Source organism: Rhamphochromis longiceps, linkage group LG10 (assembly GCF_057381845.1).
Source record: "Rhamphochromis longiceps isolate RC_006_pf linkage group LG10, R_longiceps_female_GT1.1, whole genome shotgun sequence".
NCBI lineage: Eukaryota > Metazoa > Chordata > Actinopteri > Cichliformes > Cichlidae > Rhamphochromis > Rhamphochromis longiceps.
The window spans coordinates 36,082,767-36,103,844 of NC_140566.1; the positions used below are offsets into that span (position 1 = coordinate 36,082,767).

The following is a 21,078-nucleotide window of genomic DNA, read 5'->3' on the forward strand; positions in this document are numbered from 1 at the left end:
GATAGATGGATGAAGGATGGATGGAAGATGGATGGATGGATGGATGGATGGATGGATGGATGGATGGATGGATGGATGGATGAAGGATGGACAGATGGATAGATGGATGAAGGATGGATGGAAGAAGGAAGGATGGATGGATGGAAGAAGGATGGATGGATGGATGGATGGAAGAAGGATGGATGGATGGATGGAAGAAGGATGGATGGATGGATGGATGGAAGAAGGATGGATGGATGGATGGATGGATGGAAGGAAGGAAGGAAGGAAGGAAGGATGGATGGATGGATGGATGGATGGATGGAAGAAGGATGGATGATGGAAGAAGGATGGATGGATGGATGGATGGATGAAGGATGGATGGATGGATGGATGGATGGATGGAAGAAGGATGGATTATGGATGGATGGATGGATGGAAGAAGGATGGATGGATGGATGGATGGATGAAGGATGGATGGATGAAGGATGGATGGATGGATGGATGGATGGAAGAAGGATGGATGGATGGATGAAGGATGTACAGATGGATGAAGGTTGGATGGATGGATGGATGGATGGATGGATGAAGGATGGATGGATGGAAGAAGGATGGATGGATGGATGGATGGATGGAAGAAGGATGGATGGATGGATGGATGGATGGATGGATGGATGGAAGAAGGATGGATGGAAGAAGGATGGATGGATGGATGGATGGATGGATGGATGGAAGAAGGATGGATGGATGGAAGAAGGATGGATGGATGGATGATGAAGGATGGATGGATGGAAGAAGGAAGGATGGATGGATGGATGGATGGAAGAAGGATGGATGGATGGATGGATGGAAGAAGGATGGATGATGGAAGAAGGATGGATGGATGGATGGATGGATGAAGGATGGATGGATGGATGGATGGATGGATGGAAGAAGGATGGATTATGGATGGATGGATGGATGGAAGAAGGATGGATGGATGGATGGATGGATGAAGGATGGATGGATGGATGGATGGATGGAAGAAGGATGGATGGATGGATGAAGGATGTACAGATGGATGAAGGTTGGATGGATGGATGGATGGATGGATGGATGAAGGATGGATGGATGGAAGAAGGATGGATGGATGGATGGATGGATGGAAGAAGGATGGATGGATGGATGGATGGATGGATGGAAGAAGGATGGATGGAAGAAGGATGGATGGATGGATGGATGGATGGATGGATGGATGGATGGATGGATGGATGGAAGAAGGATGGATGGATGGAAGAAGGATGGATGGATGGATGATGAAGGATGGATGGATGGAAGAAGGAAGGATGGATGGATGGATGGATGGAAGAAGGATGGATGGATGGATGGATGGATGGAAGAAGGATGGATGGAAGGATGGATGCATGGATGAAGGTTGGATGAAGGATGGATGGATGGTAGCAGGGTGTCACCATTAGACCAGGTGATGCGGGTGATGTCACGTACAGGCTGAGGTTACCTTGAGTGATCTTTAAGGACACAAGCTACAGGGGTGGCTGTAGCTCAGGTGGTAGAGCAGCTACTAACTGGAAGGTTGGTGGGTCCCAGTCTGCTTCAGCCTGCATGCCAAATATCCTTGGCCAAGAATCCATGTGTGTATTAATGTTAGTTAGACAGCACTACAAACTTAGAGAAGTGCTGGTGTGATTGGGTGAGTGAACGAGTTGTGTACAGCACTTTGAGTGCTCAGATAGAGCTGTATAAGAACCAGTCCATTTACCAAACACTCAAAGGGTCATCTGAGGAGAAGCAGCTCTGAATATAACACAGACTGACCACAGGCTCAGAGCAGAAAGCAGATGTGAGCAGTGACCTATGAGAGCTGTGGTTTAGGTCGCATGACCAGGAAGAGCCACAGACACTGCAGCTGTATTTATAAAAACACACTCTCTGACCACTTAAAGTGTCTGTTTCCTCTTCACAGTGACTGACAGCTGAGGGGGCGGAGCCTGCAGCCATGTTGGTGGTGGTGTGGTTACTGATGATGATGATGAAGAGTGACGGTCAGTGACCTCGGCTTCTTTGAACAAACACAAAGGTTCAGATTATTAATGACCCTGATCACAGACGCAGCCAATGATCAAACAGCTCACAGAGCCAATCGTGACAGGCCGTCGAGGTTAAAGGCAGAAACGAGTGTTCAGCAAACACCTGAAACAGTTTGTGGGATGCACTTTACACACGCACACACACAGCACGTTACTGCAGAAGGTTTTTAGTTATTAGTTTTGACAGTCCACCGTCTGGACAGCTCCCGTCTCAGCTGATCCCAGCCTCCCCTCCGCTCCTCTCCCGTCTCACTAAAAAGGGGAAGCAAAGACGTCATCAGCCCCAAACTCCATCAGCTGTGTTCCCACCTGCCTCTCCAGCACCGCCCCGTTGAGCTCACTGCACCACTCCTCCGCCACACAGTTCTGATATGAAACATGAGCAGCAGACCTCAGAGCTCTGACAGGATCACCATCAGACCAATGGAGCTAAAACCTTCGATCCTAAAGCTGACAGGAAGCTAAACGTGCAGCTAATACGTTCACGGTCACTCGTCCCAGGTAAAAGTAGGACTGTGCTACATACAGAGAATCATAATAAAGCTTCCTGTCACGGTCACCCAGCATGTTCAGTTCAGTGTGACTGCTGCATTTTACGATGGCTCGAAGCTCAGTGTGGTTCAGTTTTTCTCTGGTAGCTTGTTTCCTGTTCCTGCTCTCGTGTGTGTGGTCGTGCCCAAATTCATGGGCTGCATCCTCCTGAGGCCGCATTTGTAGTCCGATTACGTCACAGCAACACGACGAAGGCTGTCCAAATTTGTAGACTCCACCAAATGCAGCCAACAAATGCATCCTCCTTTTCCCCGAATTTGAAGGATGGGTGGGGTGTGTCCTTCGTCGCCTCTTTGTTACTTCGGAAACATGGCTCGAACAATTTCTCTTCAACGACGTAATCCGATAACAACGATCTCTTTACTGTCGGCTTCCCGTGGCTGTCATGCGACCGGCTACTGCAGTTAATAATACAACAGCTTCTTGCCATTTTTGTGTTTCTTTTTATCGCTGTGTGACTGTTTTCATGTGAAAGCCTGCGTGCGCTAGTACCTCTTGGCACGAGTTCCCAGAATCCTTTGCGGTTTTACCCCTGAATGACGTCACATTTTCGATCTCTATTTATTGTCAGTCTTGCCTTGTTCTTGGTTGTGTTCTCTCCTGCTGTGTCTTTTCATGTTTCTCTGGTAGCTTCCAAGTTTTTCTAGTTCTCAGTTTCTAGTTTTTTCTCAAAGCGCTTTACATTTTAAGGTAAAGACACTACAATGATAAAGAGAAAACCACAACAATCAGACGACCCCCTATGAGCGAGCACTTGGCAACAGCGGAAAGGAAAAACTCCATTTTAACAGGAAGACTCCTCAGGTACCCCCACCCTGGGGGTGAGGGGAAAATGAGTCGATGAACTGGGATCATTAAATTTCAGCAAAACATGAAAGAACAGGTTACTACAACTACAACTCCCAAGATGCACTTCTCTGATGACAGCCAATCACAGAGCTCTGTGTCTGCAGAACACAAAACTACAAAAATACCCTAAAAATCTAACCAATCAGATGCTGGTCTGATTTATAAGCGCAGCAGCAGGGGTTCATGGGTAATGTAGTGTTTGCATAAATGGTTATAACGAGACTGAAAATGAAATGTTTGTGACCTTTGACCCCAGCTGGCGCTGCAGACATCATCAGAGTGTCTGCCAACAGCAGCACGAGAGTCATGCTGGCCTCAGGCCTGCAGGGGGACCCGAGGGCACGCGGGTACGACGTCAGGTGGACTCAGATCCCTCACCTGCTGCTGAACTGGAACCGGAGCACGTGCTCCCACGGACGCTGCTCGATGCTCCCTGACGGCTCGCTCGAGTTCAGCCGACTTCAGACCCAAGACTCCGGAAACTACACGCTGGAGGTGTTTGACAAGACTGGGTCGAGACTGCAGACCAAAGACTTCCTGCTGCAGGTGACAGGTGAGCCATTAGACTTCCTGTCTTTGTTATTGCATCACATCCTGCTGAGAGGAACACACTGCAGAGACTGAAGACACAGGAGGGTGGTACACAAAGTACCACACTTTTACTGTCATACGTGTACAAATACGTACATATGTACATGTCACTTCACCAAGCAGTACATATTATTAGAGTCAGGTATATTTCTACCATGCAGTACTTCCAATCCAACTTTATTTATAGAGCAGATTAAAAACAGCATGGCTGTCTCAATAAAAGAGATAAAGGGGGAAAACTGTAAAAACAGCACGGTTGACCAAAGTGGTTTCCAGTAAAAACAGTCAGATTTTAAAACCATACATTAGACAGACAAAGAAAATTAAATAACAAAATAAATAAATACATGAAAAAAATAAAAATGAATCATTAAATATTAATTCATGAATAAAATATACAATAAATAGAATTAACGAAGTAAAGAAGATTAAAAGAAACCAAAATCTGACTAAGACTGACTACAAGCTGACTATGACTCCTAAAAAGCCTCAGAAAAAAGTTGTTTTTGAAAAGTGATTTGAAGATTTCAAGTGTTGGGGCCAACCTAATATGGAGGGGGGCTTATTCCATGATCTGGGGGCCACAACAGTGAAAGCTCAGTGCCCCGGTGTTTCAATCTAGTCATGGGGACAGCGATGAGCGACTGGTCAGCTGAATCTGAGAGACAGGTGTAGAAGGTCTGACAGGTAAGAAGGAGCCAGGCCATTTAAATCTTTAAAAGCAAACAATAAAATGTTCAAATGAATTCTAAGATGGACAAGCAACCAGTGGACAGAGGCAAGAACAGGGGTAATGTGCTCACGTTTGTCTCTGTCAGCAGGCGAGCAGCAGCATTCTGGACCATTTGCATGATTTTAACAGGAAGAAACCTCCTGCAGATCCAGGCTCAGGGAGGGGCGGGGCCATCTGCTGTGATTGGTTGGGGTGAGGGAAGGAAGACAGGATAAAGACATGCTGTGGAAGAGAGACAGAGATTAATAACAGATATGATTCAATGCAGAGAGGTCTGTTAACACATAGTGAGTGAGAAAGGTGACTGGAAAGGAAAAACTCAATGCATCATGGGAATCCCCGGCAGCCTACGTCTATTGCAAGCAAGCAAGCAATTTATTTATATAGCGCTTTCAGATCAGCCACCAGCTGAACACAAAGTGCTGTACACTTGACATGCCAAACATGATACATTGAGCATGTTAAAAAAAAAAGAATATTGCAGCATAACTAAGGGAGGATTCAGGGTCACCTGGTCCAGCCCTAACTATATGCTTTAGCAAAAAGGAAAGTTTGAAGCCTAATCTTGAAAGTAGAGATAGTGTCTGTCTCCTGAATCCAAACTGGAAGCTGGTTCCACAGAAGAGGGGCCTGAAAACTGAAGGCTCTGCCTCCCATTCTACTTTTAAATACTCTAGGAACAACAAGTAGGCCTGCAGAGCGAGAGCGAAGTGCTCTAATAGGGTGATATGGTACTACAAGGTCATTAAGATAAGATGGGGCCTGATTATTTAAGACCTTGTATGTGAGGAGCAGGATTTTGAATTCTGGATTTAACAGGAAGCCAAAACAGGAGAAATCTGCTCTCTCTTTCTAGTCCCTGTCAGGACTCTTGCTGCAGCATTTTGGATCAGCTGAAGGCTTTTCAGGGAGTTTTTAGGACTTCCTGATAATAATGAATTACAGTCGTCCAGCCTGGAAGTAATAAATGCATGAACTAGTTTTTCAGCGTCACTCTGAGACAGGATATTTCTAACTTCAGAGATGTTGCACAAATGGAAGAACGCAGTCTTACATATTTGTTTAATATGTGCGTTGAAGGACATGTCTGTGAAGGTTCTCAATCATCCAGGTGATCGTAGTCTAAGGAGCTTGGAAAGAAAAGCGTCTGGACTTCTTTAAGAAGACGTTTCATCCGAGAAGCTTCTTCAGTTCTGCGGTCAAATGGCAACAGTGCTAACCACCGTGCAGCTTGTGGGGATAGGTTAATTACTAGGTGCGAATGTACGAATGAATGTGAGTGCAAATGGTTGTCTGGCCCTGCGACAGACTGGGATAGGCTCCAGCGCCCCCCGCGACCCTGAAAAGGATAAATGGTAAATGGCCTGTATTTGTATAGCGCTTTTCTAGTCCCTAAGGACCCCAAAGCGCTTTACACAACCTGTCATCCACCCATTCACACACACATTCACACACTGGTGATGGCAGCTACAATGTAGCCACAGCCACCCTGGGGCGCACTGACAGAGGCGAGGCTGCCGGACACTGGCGCCACCGGGCCCTCTGACCACCACCAGTAGGCAACGGGTGAAGTGTCTTGGCCAAGGACACAACGACCGAGACTGTCCAAGCCGGGGCTCGAACCGGCAACCTTCCGATTACAAGGCGAACTCCCAACTCTTGAGCCACGATCGCCCCACTAAGCGGATAAGCGGAAGCGAATGGATGGATGGATGAATGGATAATGGATTGCATTTATATAGCGCTTTTCGAGACCCTCAAAGCACAGAACACTTCAGGACGTCGACCCAGAGGCCAACGACAGAGACAAAACAGTTCAGGGGGCTGGCCGGGAGGAAAGCGGCGGCTTAGGCAAAGCAAGTCCAGATGCCAACCTTGCAGAAAGCAGTGGTGACATGAAAACGGTCCAGAAGGTGACAGTGTATCAGGGCCAGCAGGTGTGGGGACCTCTGGCAGAGAAGAGGTGGAGCAGCCCCTGGCAGATGAGCAGCCGGCGACATGGCTGCTGCAGGCGATGGATGTGGTTGCGCTGATGGCTTGATGGACTCTCCTGAGCCTCCGACAGCTGGACGGGCCCCTTGGACCCTCAGAGTGCCCAGCGGAGACAGACGCAGGGCCAGGAGGTGTGGAGACCTCTGGCTGAGGCTACGCTAACTGCTGCTGCACAGCGCACACCTTTGGCTTGAGACGCAGCTGTCAGGAGACCTGGGTCTTCAAACCAGAGTTTTGAGTTTTCATAATTATTGATTTTTGCTTTTGATATTATTTATCTTTTCTAATCTTTTAGTTTCTTCTTTAGAGTCCTGCTTTCTGTTTTCCGTCTGTGTTCCTTAGTTGCTGTCTCCCCTTGTCAAGTCTGCGTCTCTGTGTTATGTTTCCTGTTTTACTTTGAAGTCCGTGTCTCACGTTATTGTATCAGGTTTTGCTTCCCTGTCTCGTTAGCACTGATTCGTCCCTGCTGTGTCTCCCATTCACTGATTGCTCCCTCTGTGTATTTAAGCCCTGTGTTTTCCTTTGTCCGTGTCGTGAGCAACCCTTATCTCATCTCTCTACCCTTATCTCATCTCTCTACCCTTATCTATACTGTGGTCTGGCTGCCTGCGTGAGTTTATTTTGTGGTTTTTAGTTGTGTTACGTTTGAGATCAGCATTAAAGCTGGTTTTGAGTTCACATTTTGCCTCCGAGTGTCTGCACTTTGGGTACCCGCACCACCACTCCTGTCTGCACACAGCCTCACTTGACAGCAGCGGCTGGGGCTGTCCAATGCAGGCAGTCTGTCCGGGCAGTGCCAGCCAGATGCAGTCCTCAGCTGTCTGAATGAGCTCACCAGAGCTTCCAGCAGAAGATAGAGGTAGCTGGGTTGACTCGCCCAAGCTCTCGGCAGAGGCAGGAAGCTGAGACAGCCGAGCTCCAAGGTGAAGCAGCTGAAGGCGGCTGAGAGAGTTAGGCTGAGCTCTAAGCTGATGATGGTTGTGGCTGAACAGGCGGTTGGGCTAATAACTGAACTGGTGACTGAGCTGGAAACAGAACTGACGGCTGTGGAGTTCCCTTGGGGAACTCCACATGTGATACTTGTCTGCTCAGATGTGAAGTTACCTGTTGATACAAATCCTTTGTACATCCTTTACGGCAGAGTCACCCACAATCAGAGTTTCAGGCCTAGCCTTTAGCTTTCCCTGTGGTCTTTTACTTTTCAACAGATTTTCAGACCTTATTTCGCTGCTTTTAGATGGATGGTTGTCCGATATAGATCCAGGGTCCTTTGATAGTGGAGCAAATCTGTTCTGCAGTTTCACATTCAGTTGTTTTGGAGGTTTGTTGTTAACCTTCCTGTTCACGGTTGTCCAGTCCTGTTTCCTCTCGTATACAGGGGTAGAAGAGCTTCTCTGTCTCGTAGGAAGTGAAGGCCAGTCGGTTTCAGAGATTTCAGCTCGCTGTGCTCTGCCCATGATACGTCCTCCCCCTTCCAGGAGACATGATTTATGTCTTGGTTTTGCACCAGTACAGTCCAAGGGGGGATTATCACTTGAGGATTTATAATAATGCACAGAGTCTACTTTCTTGGTCATGTTATCTGTGCTCCTTAGCTGTGTACTAGCTTGCTCGTCGCCATTGTTTTGAATCAAAGGCAAGGTTGTTTCATTTCCACACAGTCCATTTACCTCCACGTTTACTTCTAAGCGATGAATTTTTGTCTCCAGTACTGCAATCTTCTGCAGGAGGCTGTGGTAGTCATCTGTGGAGAGGGAAGGCATCTTGTTGCTAGTTAGCCTAGCGGTTAGCACCTTTCCAGGCTATTGAGGCTGCTCGGTGCCCAGACGTTGTAAACAGGCTTCAGCTGTGTCTAGGCCACAGACACACGGAGCGCTGAGGATAAGGTAACTATAAAAATGTTGCTGTTTCTGTTAAGAACACTTTAGTCCTAATGATCTATAGGTGTCCAGAAGCTATCGCAGGTAAGCTCACACGGAAAAAAGGGAAAAAATCAGCATAATAATCAATGAAAATCAATAAAAGAAGCAAAGCATTAAAGAGCAAAGAGAGGAAGCGTCCATACTCACAAAAGGGGAGGAGCAAAAAAAGGGATAATCCAATTCCACAACACAACGTGATGGGGGAATCAGCTGTGTTTTGCTGCCCATTTTATTTCAAATGTGGCGCAAACTGGCGAGCCAATTCCTGAAACAGTCACATGGTACGGATGCCCGCGAGGCCTCGAACGTCACTGCACACGTAATCAAAGCAAGCCTCGATACGCGCTTCACGAAAACTCCCCTGAGATTACCCGACACACGCTTCGAAGCTTCGACACACAGGACACATCACTACCATGCGCCCCATCACCAACGATGATGACACCGCCTACAGAGATGAGGTCCAGCGACTGACCGAATGGTGTAGCTACAATAACTTCACCCTAAACACCAAGAAAACAAAGGAAGTGGTCATGGACTTCTGCAGAACAAGAACTGATCCCCTCCTCTCTCCATAAAAGGTGACTATGTGGAGAGGGTGCCCTCCTTTAAGTTCCTCGGCACCCACATATCTAAGGACCTATCTTGGTCCACAAACACATCAGCCCTGGTGAACAAAGCCCAGCAGCGCCTCCACTTCTTGAGGGTTCTGAGATGGAACAGGCTGCAGACTGATCTCCTGGTGTCCTTCTACTGAGCCACTATCGAGAGCGTGCTGGTGCACGCCATTACAGTGTGGTACGCTGGTTGCACAACAGCTGACAAGAAGAGACTCCAGAGGGTCATCAGAACTGCAGAGAAGGTGATCGGCTGTCCACTCTCCTCCCTGGACTTAATTGCCAGCTCAAGATGTCTCCAGAGCCAGGGCGATTATAAAGGACCGCCTCCATCTTAACCACCACCTCTTCAACATCCTGCCCTCTGGAAAAAGGTTCAGATCCATCAGGTGCAAAACCAGCAGCTTCTTCCCGTGGGCTGTCAGAACAGACTTCTCCAATACATGCACTCTGTCGCTGCTATTGCTCCTGTGCAATATCTTACCATCCCTATCCTTAATGACCACGGCCCACCCTATTTATCATATTATATGATTGTGTATACACCCCCTTGTATACACAATGTTCCCTTTAGCTTATACATTGTGTATATAGTGTTTTTATATTGTTTATTTTCTTTATGTATATTGTTTTTTATTTTTGCACCTTTGTGGTCTTGCTATCTAATTTCGAGGTGCGGGGAACCGTACAATGATAATTAAGAGTGAAATCCTCACATCGGGAGTTCACAGACTCTGGAGTGACTGATACAGAATTAACAGGCTCAGCGTAGACTGACTGTAGAAATTAATCCAGGCTGAGTGTGCCAAAAACTTTCACTCACCACCAGGGTTTGCTCAGCGAGCGACGAGTAGTGGCGGCGTGAACACCGCTTTCTCTGGGAAGATGGAGGAACCGACAGACGGGGTAGCGTTACATCCGGCGGGCCGGGCAAGAAATCCTCCAGCAGTTGGAGCAGGTGAGCAGCCGTAGCTGGAGGGTGAAGGTGGAGGGTGTGGAGCCAAAAAGTACTGTATGAGGATGATTCAGCCATTGGTTGCATAGCTTATTCACAGTGTAAATAATGTCCTCCCGGAGCTCCTCTGATGGAGCGAATGCCGCTGCGTCCGCTGCGTGGTCGCATAGTTCAGTGCTGTGTTGCAGGTAAGATGAAGGACCCAAAACGCAGGACTCAGAAACAGGGGGGTGGGGGGGACTTAGGGCACAGTTTTGTTGCTGAACAACTCTTAAAACAATAAAAATGAGAAAAACAAACCAAAACCTCAAATGCAGAACTAGAAACTAGACTTCAAACAGGAACCTAGAAACTAAGAGACTCACTCCGGGAAAAAACAACCGGGACTCGACGAGAGTGCGCGCAGAAAAACGAGGGTACGACGCAACACTGAGCTAAAATACACTGAGGGATAACGAGGGCACAGGAGGAGAGCACAGCTGGGAGTAATCACACATGAGACCAGGGGAAGCAAAACCAGAAACAGTGCCATGAGACACAGACTTTCAAATTAAAACAGGAAACACGGCATGCACAGACTGCATAGCAAAGTAGAAAACAGAAACCAAAACACTGGTAGTCCAAAAACATGATGGAATCCAAGATCAGTAATAATAACACCAAAAACCAAAAACACTCAGCGACCCAGAACCACGACACATACAGTGCAGCAGGTATATGTCCACCAGGAAACCAGAGAAACAAAGTAAAACAGGAAACAGCCCAAAAAGAACTGACCAATGACACACACTTCTTGATGATGATAATGATGAAGATAACCTGTGTGCAGGTGGACATTGTGTGGATGCCTGATCACAACTGTTACACAATAACACACATCACTGTGAAACACTCACAAACATGCCTTCATTGTAACGATCTGTGAGTCTGTGCGAGTCATGTGACCATCTGCTAGCTCACCTGTATAACTAATGCTACTTCACAACCACGGTGTAAGCACCTAAGAAACTCAGACCAGGAGAGCTGCTGATGTTCAGCTGCTCCCTCTGCCACCACATGACGTCATCAGCTGTGATGTGAAGATCAGCTGTGTCTCTGTGTCCTCAGACCGCAGCAGCAGCCATGTGGTGTCTTCAGTGTCCGTCTGCGTCGTCCTGCTGGTTCTGTTGCTCTTCTTCATCGTGGTCTTCATCCTGAGGAAGAGGAGGGTTCAGAGGAAGAAAACCACAGGTATGGCAGCCAATCAGAGACAGCTCTGGCTCCACAGCAGATCGTTGATAAGGAGACCTGACTGAGTGATAATCTGCTCACAGGTCAGGAGGAGGAGAAGGAGGAGAACATTTATGTGGCGATGAGGAGGAACGAAGAAGAGGAGGAGGAGAAGAAACCGGAGGAAGAGCCCCTCTATGGTAGGCACACTCTGACCCTGATGGTAAAAGCACTTCAGTGATCAGTGTTCACAGTACAGACTGCAGTACCAGCAGCTCGTCTGAGCGCGCAGTACAAACAGGAAGTGATCAGATAGACAAAGTAGAAACAATAGAAAGGCTGTGAAGCTCTCTCTGAGTTTGACCTCCATGCTGTTAGTTATTTGGAGCTCAGTTTTACTCTGGCTCCGCCTCCTCTGGCACTCTGTTATTTCAGTGAGCCATGGTGTTGTGATGTCATTATAAAGGTGAAGCTAGCAGCTACAGCCACCTGCGTCACCATCCACCTGTCAGTCACAGAGGCCACGCCCCCAATAATGCAAAAACGTGATTTAAACAGCTGTTGTGTGTATCAGGCTGTGAACAAGTTTATTGTAATATGGGAGTCTATGACGACTGACTCATTGCTGCCTCTGCTGGACACCAGAGGAACTGCAGGCTGGTGGATGGAGTTGAAATAAATATTCGCGTCATCAGCTCAGTGTGTTTAACTCTCTCATCATTCACAGCTTCATTAGAACCTAAACTATCATCGATCATCTCTGAGGTTAAAAATCTTTTGTGTCGTCAGTGATGAAGGACGGTTGTGTGTGAGGTCTGCTCTGCTCTGAGGGGATCACCATTAGTAACATGAATCTTCTTGCTGTCCACAGTTCCCTTCAGTCCTACAGCTTCCTCCCAGCATGAAGACAGTGTCTAAGTGTGAGGACCAATCAGAGCCCAGCGTGTCTGCTCTGTATGGAAGCCTTTGAGGGACTTTATTAATTGGAGATAAACTATCTGAATTTCAGGAGCAGGACCACGCCTCCAAACACACCTCTTCCTGTTCCTACATATATTTGACCCCCCAGCTCTACAACGCCCCCTCCCCCTCCCCCATTAGTACATAGTCCCCTCTGAGCCTCCCCCAAGCTGCAGCTCACTTCATGTTTCCCAACAACCCGTCGGCGTGGTTTTCCCGTTGTTACGCTGCTCTGATGGGTTTTTTTTTTTGCCTGTCCCGTTTGGCTCTTTTGCATCAGAATTATTGTCTAAAGGCAAAGAAAGATGCCCAACGGATTTACTTTACCAAACTGACCATCCCAGCCTTGCCGTAATGGTCCATTTGATTCACCTTTTATTGTTTATTTTATTTTCACTTGCTGAATACGGGACAGACTTGACTGGGGGAAAGAAGGGGAGAAAGAAAGAGGGAAAGAGAAACAGCTGAGAAGAGGGACGGGGGAGAAGGGCAAAAGACAAAAACCAACAGAACGGGCAGAGAAAAAAAAAATGCATATATCAATCACCTGGATCACCTGCTGAGAAAGAAAAAAGAAAACAAGCAGAAGAGAACAAGAGTAATAGAATAAACAACATCACAATGATATATGGGAATATGACAGTAAATACTAAATGTTAAACATTATTGTGCAGCACATAAGATCAACAGAACACAGTGTGCTTTGAGGTAGGAGCCAAAAAGGGTGTAGTTTGTGGGTGTGATCACCCGTGTGTACACCTGTGAGCATGGACGCGCTTGTTTTTTTAAAAGGTTCCTTCATGTAATGATCTGCTAGAGGGTGTGGGGGGGCCACAGCCCCGTCCTCCAGGGCATGAAGCAGGTATGGAGGAGATCAAAACTCCAGACATCCAGAGGCCCCCAGAACACAAGAGACCAAGGAAGACCAACAGAGGGGCAGCCGCGCCACTGTCCCAGAAAGAGCTGAGGAGAGTCCCAGATGAGGGCTCACTCAGCAGCCGCGGAGCAGAAGCCAGGGGGAGTTGCAGTGACGCGCCCGTGAGCTCCGCCGGCAGCCAGCCGTGCCTGAGTGACCGAGCCCCAGGCCGAGAGGCCGGGGGCACCCCACCTCTGAAGTGGCCCGAGCGAGCCCCAGGCTCCAGGCCCCGATAAGCGGCCGCCAAGGAGTGAGCCGGTGTGTACCTGGACGCCCATCCCCGGACACAAAGAATCACCAACGCACCGATGTCTGAGGGAGTCCGCCACTGGCAGGGGAAGTGGTGGTGGGGGGAGATAGGCCTCCAAACCTTGGAGGGCCTGAGATGTCCCCAGAGAGGTGGCGCCTGATACCCAACCTGACATATAGACACAGACATACAGGCACACACAGATACAAACATCCATTCCCACCCTCATGCTCTCATATGCACTCACTCCACACTCAACCAACGTGGAGACAGACATAAAGAGACGTTGTACACACGATCACACTCCCCAAGCGTACTCTACAAACCGGGTCTAGGTACCCTTGCCCCTGGAGGGGGGAACTGCACCCAGACCCAGGTGGTGTTACCCTTTTCCCTGCGGTGGGGAGAAGCAGACCGCTCCGACTCCGCAGCAGCAGGGAGGCCCCACACTCCAGACCGCAGTCGGACGGCCATCGGACGGCTCTGATGATGTTACCATGGAAACGTGGACTATATCTCAAGTTATTTGATGAAATGTGACTTTTCTGAAAGCAACATGTTCATAAATATAAATAACTTTTGTTTTTCAAACGGTTTTGTTAAAAATTACATTCACACTCACTGGACGATTTATTAGGTACACCATGCTAATACTGAGTGGAGTGGATTTTTCTTGTTTGCGGCTCAGATTCAGCTGCTGGAAACCTTCCTCACACTGGATCTTCTTCAGTGTCTTCTTCATCCTGAAGTATTTTGATATTTCTCTGTAAAGTCGTTTCCCTTCCTCTGTTTCTTTGTTATTAAGGTTCTCTGTACAAATGTTTCTGACAGTAATTCAGATTTACTTTTATTATCATTATGATATTTACATTATCTTGCATTGCTGGGATGTAAGAATCTTTATACATAAAAGGCTCCAAACCCGTCTAATGGTGTGTTTTTGCCCAGTATTCCCAGTACCTCCTCACCTCGTCTTGTTTCCTTTTGGACTTTATTAAATTTTGGAAACATTATTTTTTCATTTTCTGAAAGTCTTGATGTGAGTGTTTGTTTGCATCGACTGTGCTGACGTCTGACTTCAGCTCATTTATTGTTAACTCCAGAGTGTCAGACTGCCCCCCCTCTGTGATAATAAAAGCTGGATGCTGATCACTGTGCTAGCTCTGAATATGACACCATCCCTCTGTGTACCCGATCAGTGTGTACAGCCACCTCATCATCAGTTATTCCTTCTGTTGTCCTGACTCTAGTTTTCCTTTCTCTACCTGCCCACACGGGTTATATTTATTCTAACACCTTCGTTCACTCACACTTCTACAACAGTGTGGAGCTGTATACAAATAAAGTTGTATGAATACGTCACATCCTCCTCCACCGTCTTCACATCAAACAATGTTTCCTGAAGGTTATATCTGGTTTCCTGCTCCTGAACATTTGCTCCCAGGCTGCAGACATTACGCATCCTGCATCCAGCAGTTGAATCCAACTACAGACCAGTTTCTAAATTGCCTTTTCTTTCTAAAGTTCGTGAGAAAGTTGTCCTTCTTCAGCTCCAGACCTTTCTAGATAAAAATGGCGCCAGTCTGGTTTTAAAATGCACCACAGCACTAAAACTACTCTTTTAAAAGTTTCTAATGACCTTTTGACTTTTACTGACTTGGGAGATTCTGCCATTGTCATACTATTAGACCTCCGTGCTGCCTTTGATACCATCATGGGATTCTTATCTCTCGGCTTGAGCGCTGTGTCGTGGTTTGAATCTGACCCGTCCAACCAAAGTTCTTCTGTTGGATTGGGGGATGCATCATCCTCAAACGCCTCCCTGTCTGTGGGGTTTCCCAGGGGTCCATTCTTGGTCCAGTTCTCTTTTCTATTTACATGCTCCCTGTGGATTCAATTTTTAAAAACATGGCATCTCATTGTTATGCAGACGACTCACAGATTTACCTGCCACTGAAACGTAAATCTGTGAGTCCTCTGAAGGCGTTGCTAGATTGTTTGGATGATGTTAAGCCATGGATGGCTTTAAACTTCCTTCACCTAAAGGAACAGAAAGCAGAGGTGATTGTGTTTGGTCCCTGTGACCACTGCAACTTTGGCCCTTTAGAAATGAATAAAAAACCCTTTGCGAGGAACCTAGGAGTGATTTTTGACTCTTATCTAACATTTGATAAACAGATTAATGCTGTAATCAAGTCCAGTTTCTTTCATCTTCAGCTACTTGCTAAAGTGAAGCCATTTCTCTGGTTTTAGAGGCTCTGAGAGAGATATCAGTGCCTTCATTTCATCTGCCTCGACCACTGTGATAGTCTTTACTCTGGTGTTAGTCTGTCAGCTGTCAGCTGGTCCAAAACCCTGCAGCACGGTTACTAACTCTCATTGCAGTGGCTGCCAGTTAGTTTTAGAATTAATTTTAAGATTTTATTATTTGTTTTGAAGGCGTTGCACGGGTTAGCACCCTCATACATTTCTGATCTTTTAAATTGGACACTCCTGCAAGATCGCTGAGGTCAGCGGACCAAAGATCGGGCCTTTGCTGGGACCGCCCCTTCACATCAGCACCTCCCATCTTTGGACACTTTCAAAACAAGTATGAAAACCCACTTTTATTCCTTGGCTTTTAAGTCAGAATGAGTTTGTATTACTTTTGTCTTATTTCTTACTCAAATTATCTAATTTTATGATTCTTTTTCTTAACTCTTATCATATCTCCCTATGTTTTTATTTCTATTATCTTCATTGTACAACACCTTAGTCCGCGGCTGTTGTTTTAAATGTGCTAAATAAAAACATTTGACTTTGACAAACTGAGTCTGAAAGTCTGTAATACGGCAGTAAATAATAAAGATTGCATTTATAAAGCGCTTCTCACTATTCATTCACTCTCACATTCACACTGGTGGAGGCACCTACAGCCACAGCTGGGCCAGACTGACGGAGGCGAGGCTGCCATATCGCGCCATCGGCCCCTCTGACCATCACCAGCAGGCGGCAGGTGAAGTGTCTTTCCCAGTTAACAGTGTGTGTGTGTGTGTGTGTGTGTGTGTGTGTGTGTGTGTGTGTGTGTGTGAATCATTAACAACACAGAGTTTTACACACAACTTTATTTCTTCATTTTTATGGTGGGAGCAAAAAACCAGGTGAACTTAGCAAGATGATCACCAGTGTGACCTCTGACCCCAGACACCAGTGTCACCTCACACACACACTTTGTTTTCTGACGTGGAATCAGTGAGGTGTGGTTGTGTTGTGGTTCATTTACACAAGTCATGTCATGATTCATATGTTGTGCTGTAAGCAGAGGCAGGTCCCTGTGACAGGCGTTACACACAGAACACACGACAGCTCCTGTGATTACACATCACTGTCGTGTGTTACACAGAACACACGACAGCTCCTGTGATTACACATCACTGTCGTGTGTTACACAGAACACACAACAGCTCCTGTGATTACACATCACTGTCGTGTGTTACACAGAACACACAACAGCTCCTGTGATTACACATCACTGTCGTGTGTTACACACAGAACACACAACAGCTCCTGTGATTACACATCACTGTCGTGTGTTACACACAGAACACACAACAGCTCCTGTGATTACACATCTGTCTCTGAGCTGCTTCTCGGATTGAAATCTTTCAGAGAAACTCTTCCTCCTTTGTTTTCTCATAAAAGAGGAAAAGAGGATGATGATGAAACGGTCAGAGAGGAAACAAAATATATAAATGATAAATGATCTGATACGTTCAGTTGAACACACACGTCTCTCACAGGCGCTGTTGTTATCTTCCACTGTTGTTGTTGTGTTTCTGTATCTTGGCTCTCAGCTCGCGGCACATCTCTTTGTACTCTGACGTGTTCTTTGAGTACAGGTTTCCGCCCTTCAGCCAGCCCATGATGCTGTTCTTCTCCTCCTCGTTCAGGACTCCTTTCTTGTAGTAACCTTCCACCAGCAGCTTGTCTCCAACATCGTGGTAGCGCTTCGTTGCGTCTCTGGACATATTTGAGATGTTCAGCGAGAGGATTCCTGCAGAGTTCACACAGCGAGCAGGGAGAGGCGGGGTTTACTCACTGAACAGGAAACGGTGTCTCTGACAGCATCGCACTATATCTGTTACTGTGACCACTGAGGCGAGGACTCATTAATGTGATCGTTGGTGCTTCACGTGTTCCTGTACTAATATTTAACCTGTGTGTGGCTGTGAAACCAGTGTAACCAGCACTCTGACTCTGTGCATTAAACTGCTGAAAGACTGTTTCATCATTTTTGCAGACAGATGTTTCTTTGTGTCGTTTCTATGGTGACGAACATCTTTGCTCATTGTCTCATCAGTAACCTGGTAACAGCACATAGTACTTCTATCTCTACAGGCTTGTTTGTAGCGTACCTGCATCCTCTCTGAGAGAATTGGATGTGACCGGATTGGCTGCCAGCAGCGACATCTTCACCAGTTTTTCCCCGTCTCCAGAAATAAGAGTCTCCTCAAGCTTCTCGCTGGAACAGAAGCACGTTAGCTATCCAAAGAAAACTCTGAGTTTAGCTCCAGGACGAACAGATTCGTTCTCACCTGATTATACGAGACTCTTTTCTGTTGCGCCAGGTCAGGCCTGCCTCGTGGTGCGGCTTCAGAACCTCTCTGCACAGCCCGCGGTCTCCGTTTTTATCCAACAGAGCAAAGAGGTTGGGACTTTTGTTTTTCAGGTCCTCTCTTAACTTTACGTTCTCAGGGTCCTGCAACGTTTTAAGGGCATTCTGAAAGACACATCTAGGTGGAACGTGGTCGGCTTCCACCGCCAACCCGTTCTCACCACATTCTCTTTGGTTTGAGGTTTGCACCCGGATCTTGTACACACTGTTGGCAAGAAACGCATTCAGAATACGATTTAATGTGTGTTACACGTGAAGTTCGATCTGCTGGTCGTCGTGGTCACACATTAAATACTTACTCAGCGTGCGCTCCAACCAAACCCAGACGTCGTTCTTGGATATCTCGTAATTCCTCTGGACTCAAACCTTTCTTGCTCATGTCGCCCAAGATGGCGTTGAAATCGTCTACGGCTTTTCTTCGCGCCTTTCGATCTCCTCCACATATGTAATATCTTCCAGGAGAGTTAAAGGTTTCTTCATATCCTTTCTGCAGCTTCAGAGCTCCTGCGTATTTGGGTAGGTTTTGCTGAAGCTGAGTGGAGATAAAACATGCCATAAGATGAGTTACCTAATTGCTTCCAACATCTCCAGTGCGGCCTCTGAATAACACAAAGGCTACACCTCCTGTAAAAAGGTGAAACACTGATTGGGTCCATAATCGCACAGAGCTCCAGAGGCCAAGTCAGGGTGGGCTAAGCCTGTAGAGGCGGCCACAGAGATCGTGTTTGATGAGTCCAAGGCGGCTCAAGATGAGTTAGAGTTGCCCAGTTTGCAATTTCTGAGAAAAAGAAACCTTGTGTTTACTTGCATATGCAATCAGTGACTTAGTGTTGCACTAGCCAGCCATAAAGGGTGAGACTGGCCCTAGTGTTTTCCCATTTGAACGAACTAAACCAGATCATTGTGCACCACCTCTGGTTTGTACAACAGCCAAGCAAGTTACTGAGGAGTCTGTTAAATCTGCTCCTCAGCTTGTAAACCCAGCGGCTTTTTCACTCAATTCAGTTTTATTTACACAGCGCCAAATCACAACAGCAGTCGCCTCAAGGCGCTTTATATTGTAAGGTAGACCCTACAATAATAACCCAACAATCATATGACCCCCTATGAGCAGCACTTTGGCGACAGTGGGAAGGAAAAACTCCCTTTTAACAGGAAGAAACCTCCAGCAGAACCAGGCTCAGGGAGGGGCGGGGCCATCTGCTGTGATTGGTTGGGGTGAGAGAAGGAAGACAGGATAAAGACATGCTGTGGAAGAGAGACAGAGGTTAATAACAGATATGATTCAATGCAGAGAGGTCTGTTAACACATAGTGAGTGAGAAAGGTGACTGGAAAGGAAAAACCCAATGCATCATGGGAATCCCCGGCAGCCTACGTCTATCGCAGCATAACTAAGGGAGGATTCAGGGTCACCTGGTCCAGCCCTAACTATATGCTTTAGCAAAAAGGAAAGTTTTTCAACTGCATCGCTTAACACCACAATTTTACATGTGCACTTTCTTTGCGGGGGGGGGTCCCATACAGCCAATATTCATTTCTAAATTATTAACTAACAAACTTGTGCTTCAAGTGCTTTGTCAATATTGTAGGAAATGTTAAACTTAATCATCATCTCGGCTCCTCTGACGACCTGTATGCTGTTGCCTGCCACTGAAAGGCAGTGGGGGGAGGGGACACTTGTGCATTTATCGCAGCATATAATGTGTTTCTGCTGCTTTTTCAGCGTTCAGAGGTTGATGGCACCGTGTCAGAGCTGGCTGTGAACTTCAGACGGATCAGGCCTTAACTTAACAAAAATGTTATCAATAGTTCTTTTCATCTTTTCTCATTACCCACAGCTACATCCACTCTGTCAGGCCAAGGCTGCTCACTGATTTCTATAATCCATTCGATTCAACTTAGCCTCAGACAGTCAGAAATATTATAATTCTGATCATTTATCAGTACTGACTTCATCAGAATTGTGAATATCACAGCAGATGTCTTTGTGTGAAAGTAACTGAGAATAAAACACAGAAAAACATGAAGGAGATTTTCCTGGTCTGGCTTTTTATAGCAGATAACCTTAAAAATATTCTACAATGTTCTGCATATAAAGTTTAAATTTCTTCAGTATTGAACAACAGAAATTAGGCTTTCTTGTCCGAGGTCATTTAAGTCAAAAAAGAAAAAGACAGCGCTGTAAGCAACGGTAGACTGGTGGGTAATAAGCGAATGAATAATACAGAAAACAGAAATTTGAGACGGGAAACTATTCCTGAAGTACAGAGAGAGAGAGAGAGCTGTGCATGAAGTGATTTTTATCATGATGGAAGCAAAACAGCAAAAGTCAGAGGGAATTCATGACGACATTGATCAGATGTGAAGCGCAGTTTGCTGCTTCTTTTGCTGCTTCTTTTGCTGCTGGCGAATTTTGGTTGGAGAGACAAAACCTGCAGCTCAGAATCAGCGCAAAAAGCCGTAAACACAGCGCGGACCGGACGCATCAGGATCGCTGAGCTCCGACAGCGTGTCCGTCTGCGGGCCGTCGGGTGAGAAAGCCGAGAAAGACGAAGCTGATTCTGATGCGTCCGCTCTGTGTTTACGTCTTTGTGTGGAATCCGTTAATGAATTGATATCGCTAATTTACGAATAAATTCTTTACAAATCCTACCATGTGAATTCATGGATTTTTTTTTCACATTCTGTCTCTCACAGTTGAAGTGTACCTCTGGTGCAAATTACTGACCTCTGTCATCATTTTAAGTGGGGGAACTTGCACAATCGGTGGCTGACTAAATACTTCTTTGCCCCACTGTAGACCATATTAA

At 46.5% G+C, this 21,078-nt stretch overlaps 2 protein-coding genes across 2 annotated transcripts in view; one reads left to right on the forward strand and one right to left on the reverse strand.

The window, feature by feature from the left end:
- The first annotated feature begins 1,975 nt into the window (after positions 1–1,975).
- Positions 1,976–12,404, forward strand: LOC146661408 (uncharacterized). The gene is made up of 6 exons (XM_085419734.1): positions 1,976–2,021; positions 3,724–4,020; positions 10,152–10,280; positions 11,385–11,507; positions 11,591–11,686; positions 12,358–12,404. The coding sequence occupies exons 1-6, from the start codon at positions 1,976–1,978 to the stop codon at positions 12,402–12,404; spliced, it is 738 nt and encodes a 245-aa protein (XP_085275860.1).
- Positions 12,405–16,714: 4,310 nt separating this feature from the next.
- LOC146661409 (uncharacterized) overlaps positions 16,715–21,078 on the reverse strand; it is a 28,454-nt gene continuing 24,090 nt past the window's right edge. The window contains exons 7-10 of the mRNA XM_085421454.1: positions 18,566–18,798; positions 18,187–18,471; positions 18,007–18,113; positions 16,715–17,645 (exon numbers count right to left, since the gene is read on the reverse strand). Of these exons, the coding sequence (XP_085277580.1) occupies positions 17,401–17,645; positions 18,007–18,113; positions 18,187–18,471; positions 18,566–18,798 (870 nt within the window). The 3' untranslated portion in view covers positions 16,715–17,400. The remainder of the gene's footprint in view (positions 17,646–18,006; positions 18,114–18,186; positions 18,472–18,565; positions 18,799–21,078) is intronic.

Excerpts from the sequence above, each read along its gene's own strand:
- LOC146661408 (XM_085419734.1), top strand. The coding sequence starts at position 1,976 with ATGTTGGTGGTGGTGTGGTTACTGATGATGATGATGAAGAGTGACG. Across the intron at positions 2,022-3,723 it reads GATGATGATGAAGAGTGACG|CTGGCGCTGCAGACATCATC; the intron begins GTCAGTGACCTC and ends CTTTGACCCCAG. Across the intron at positions 4,021-10,151 it reads CTTCCTGCTGCAGGTGACAG|GGTTTGCTCAGCGAGCGACG; the intron begins GTGAGCCATTAG and ends ACTCACCACCAG.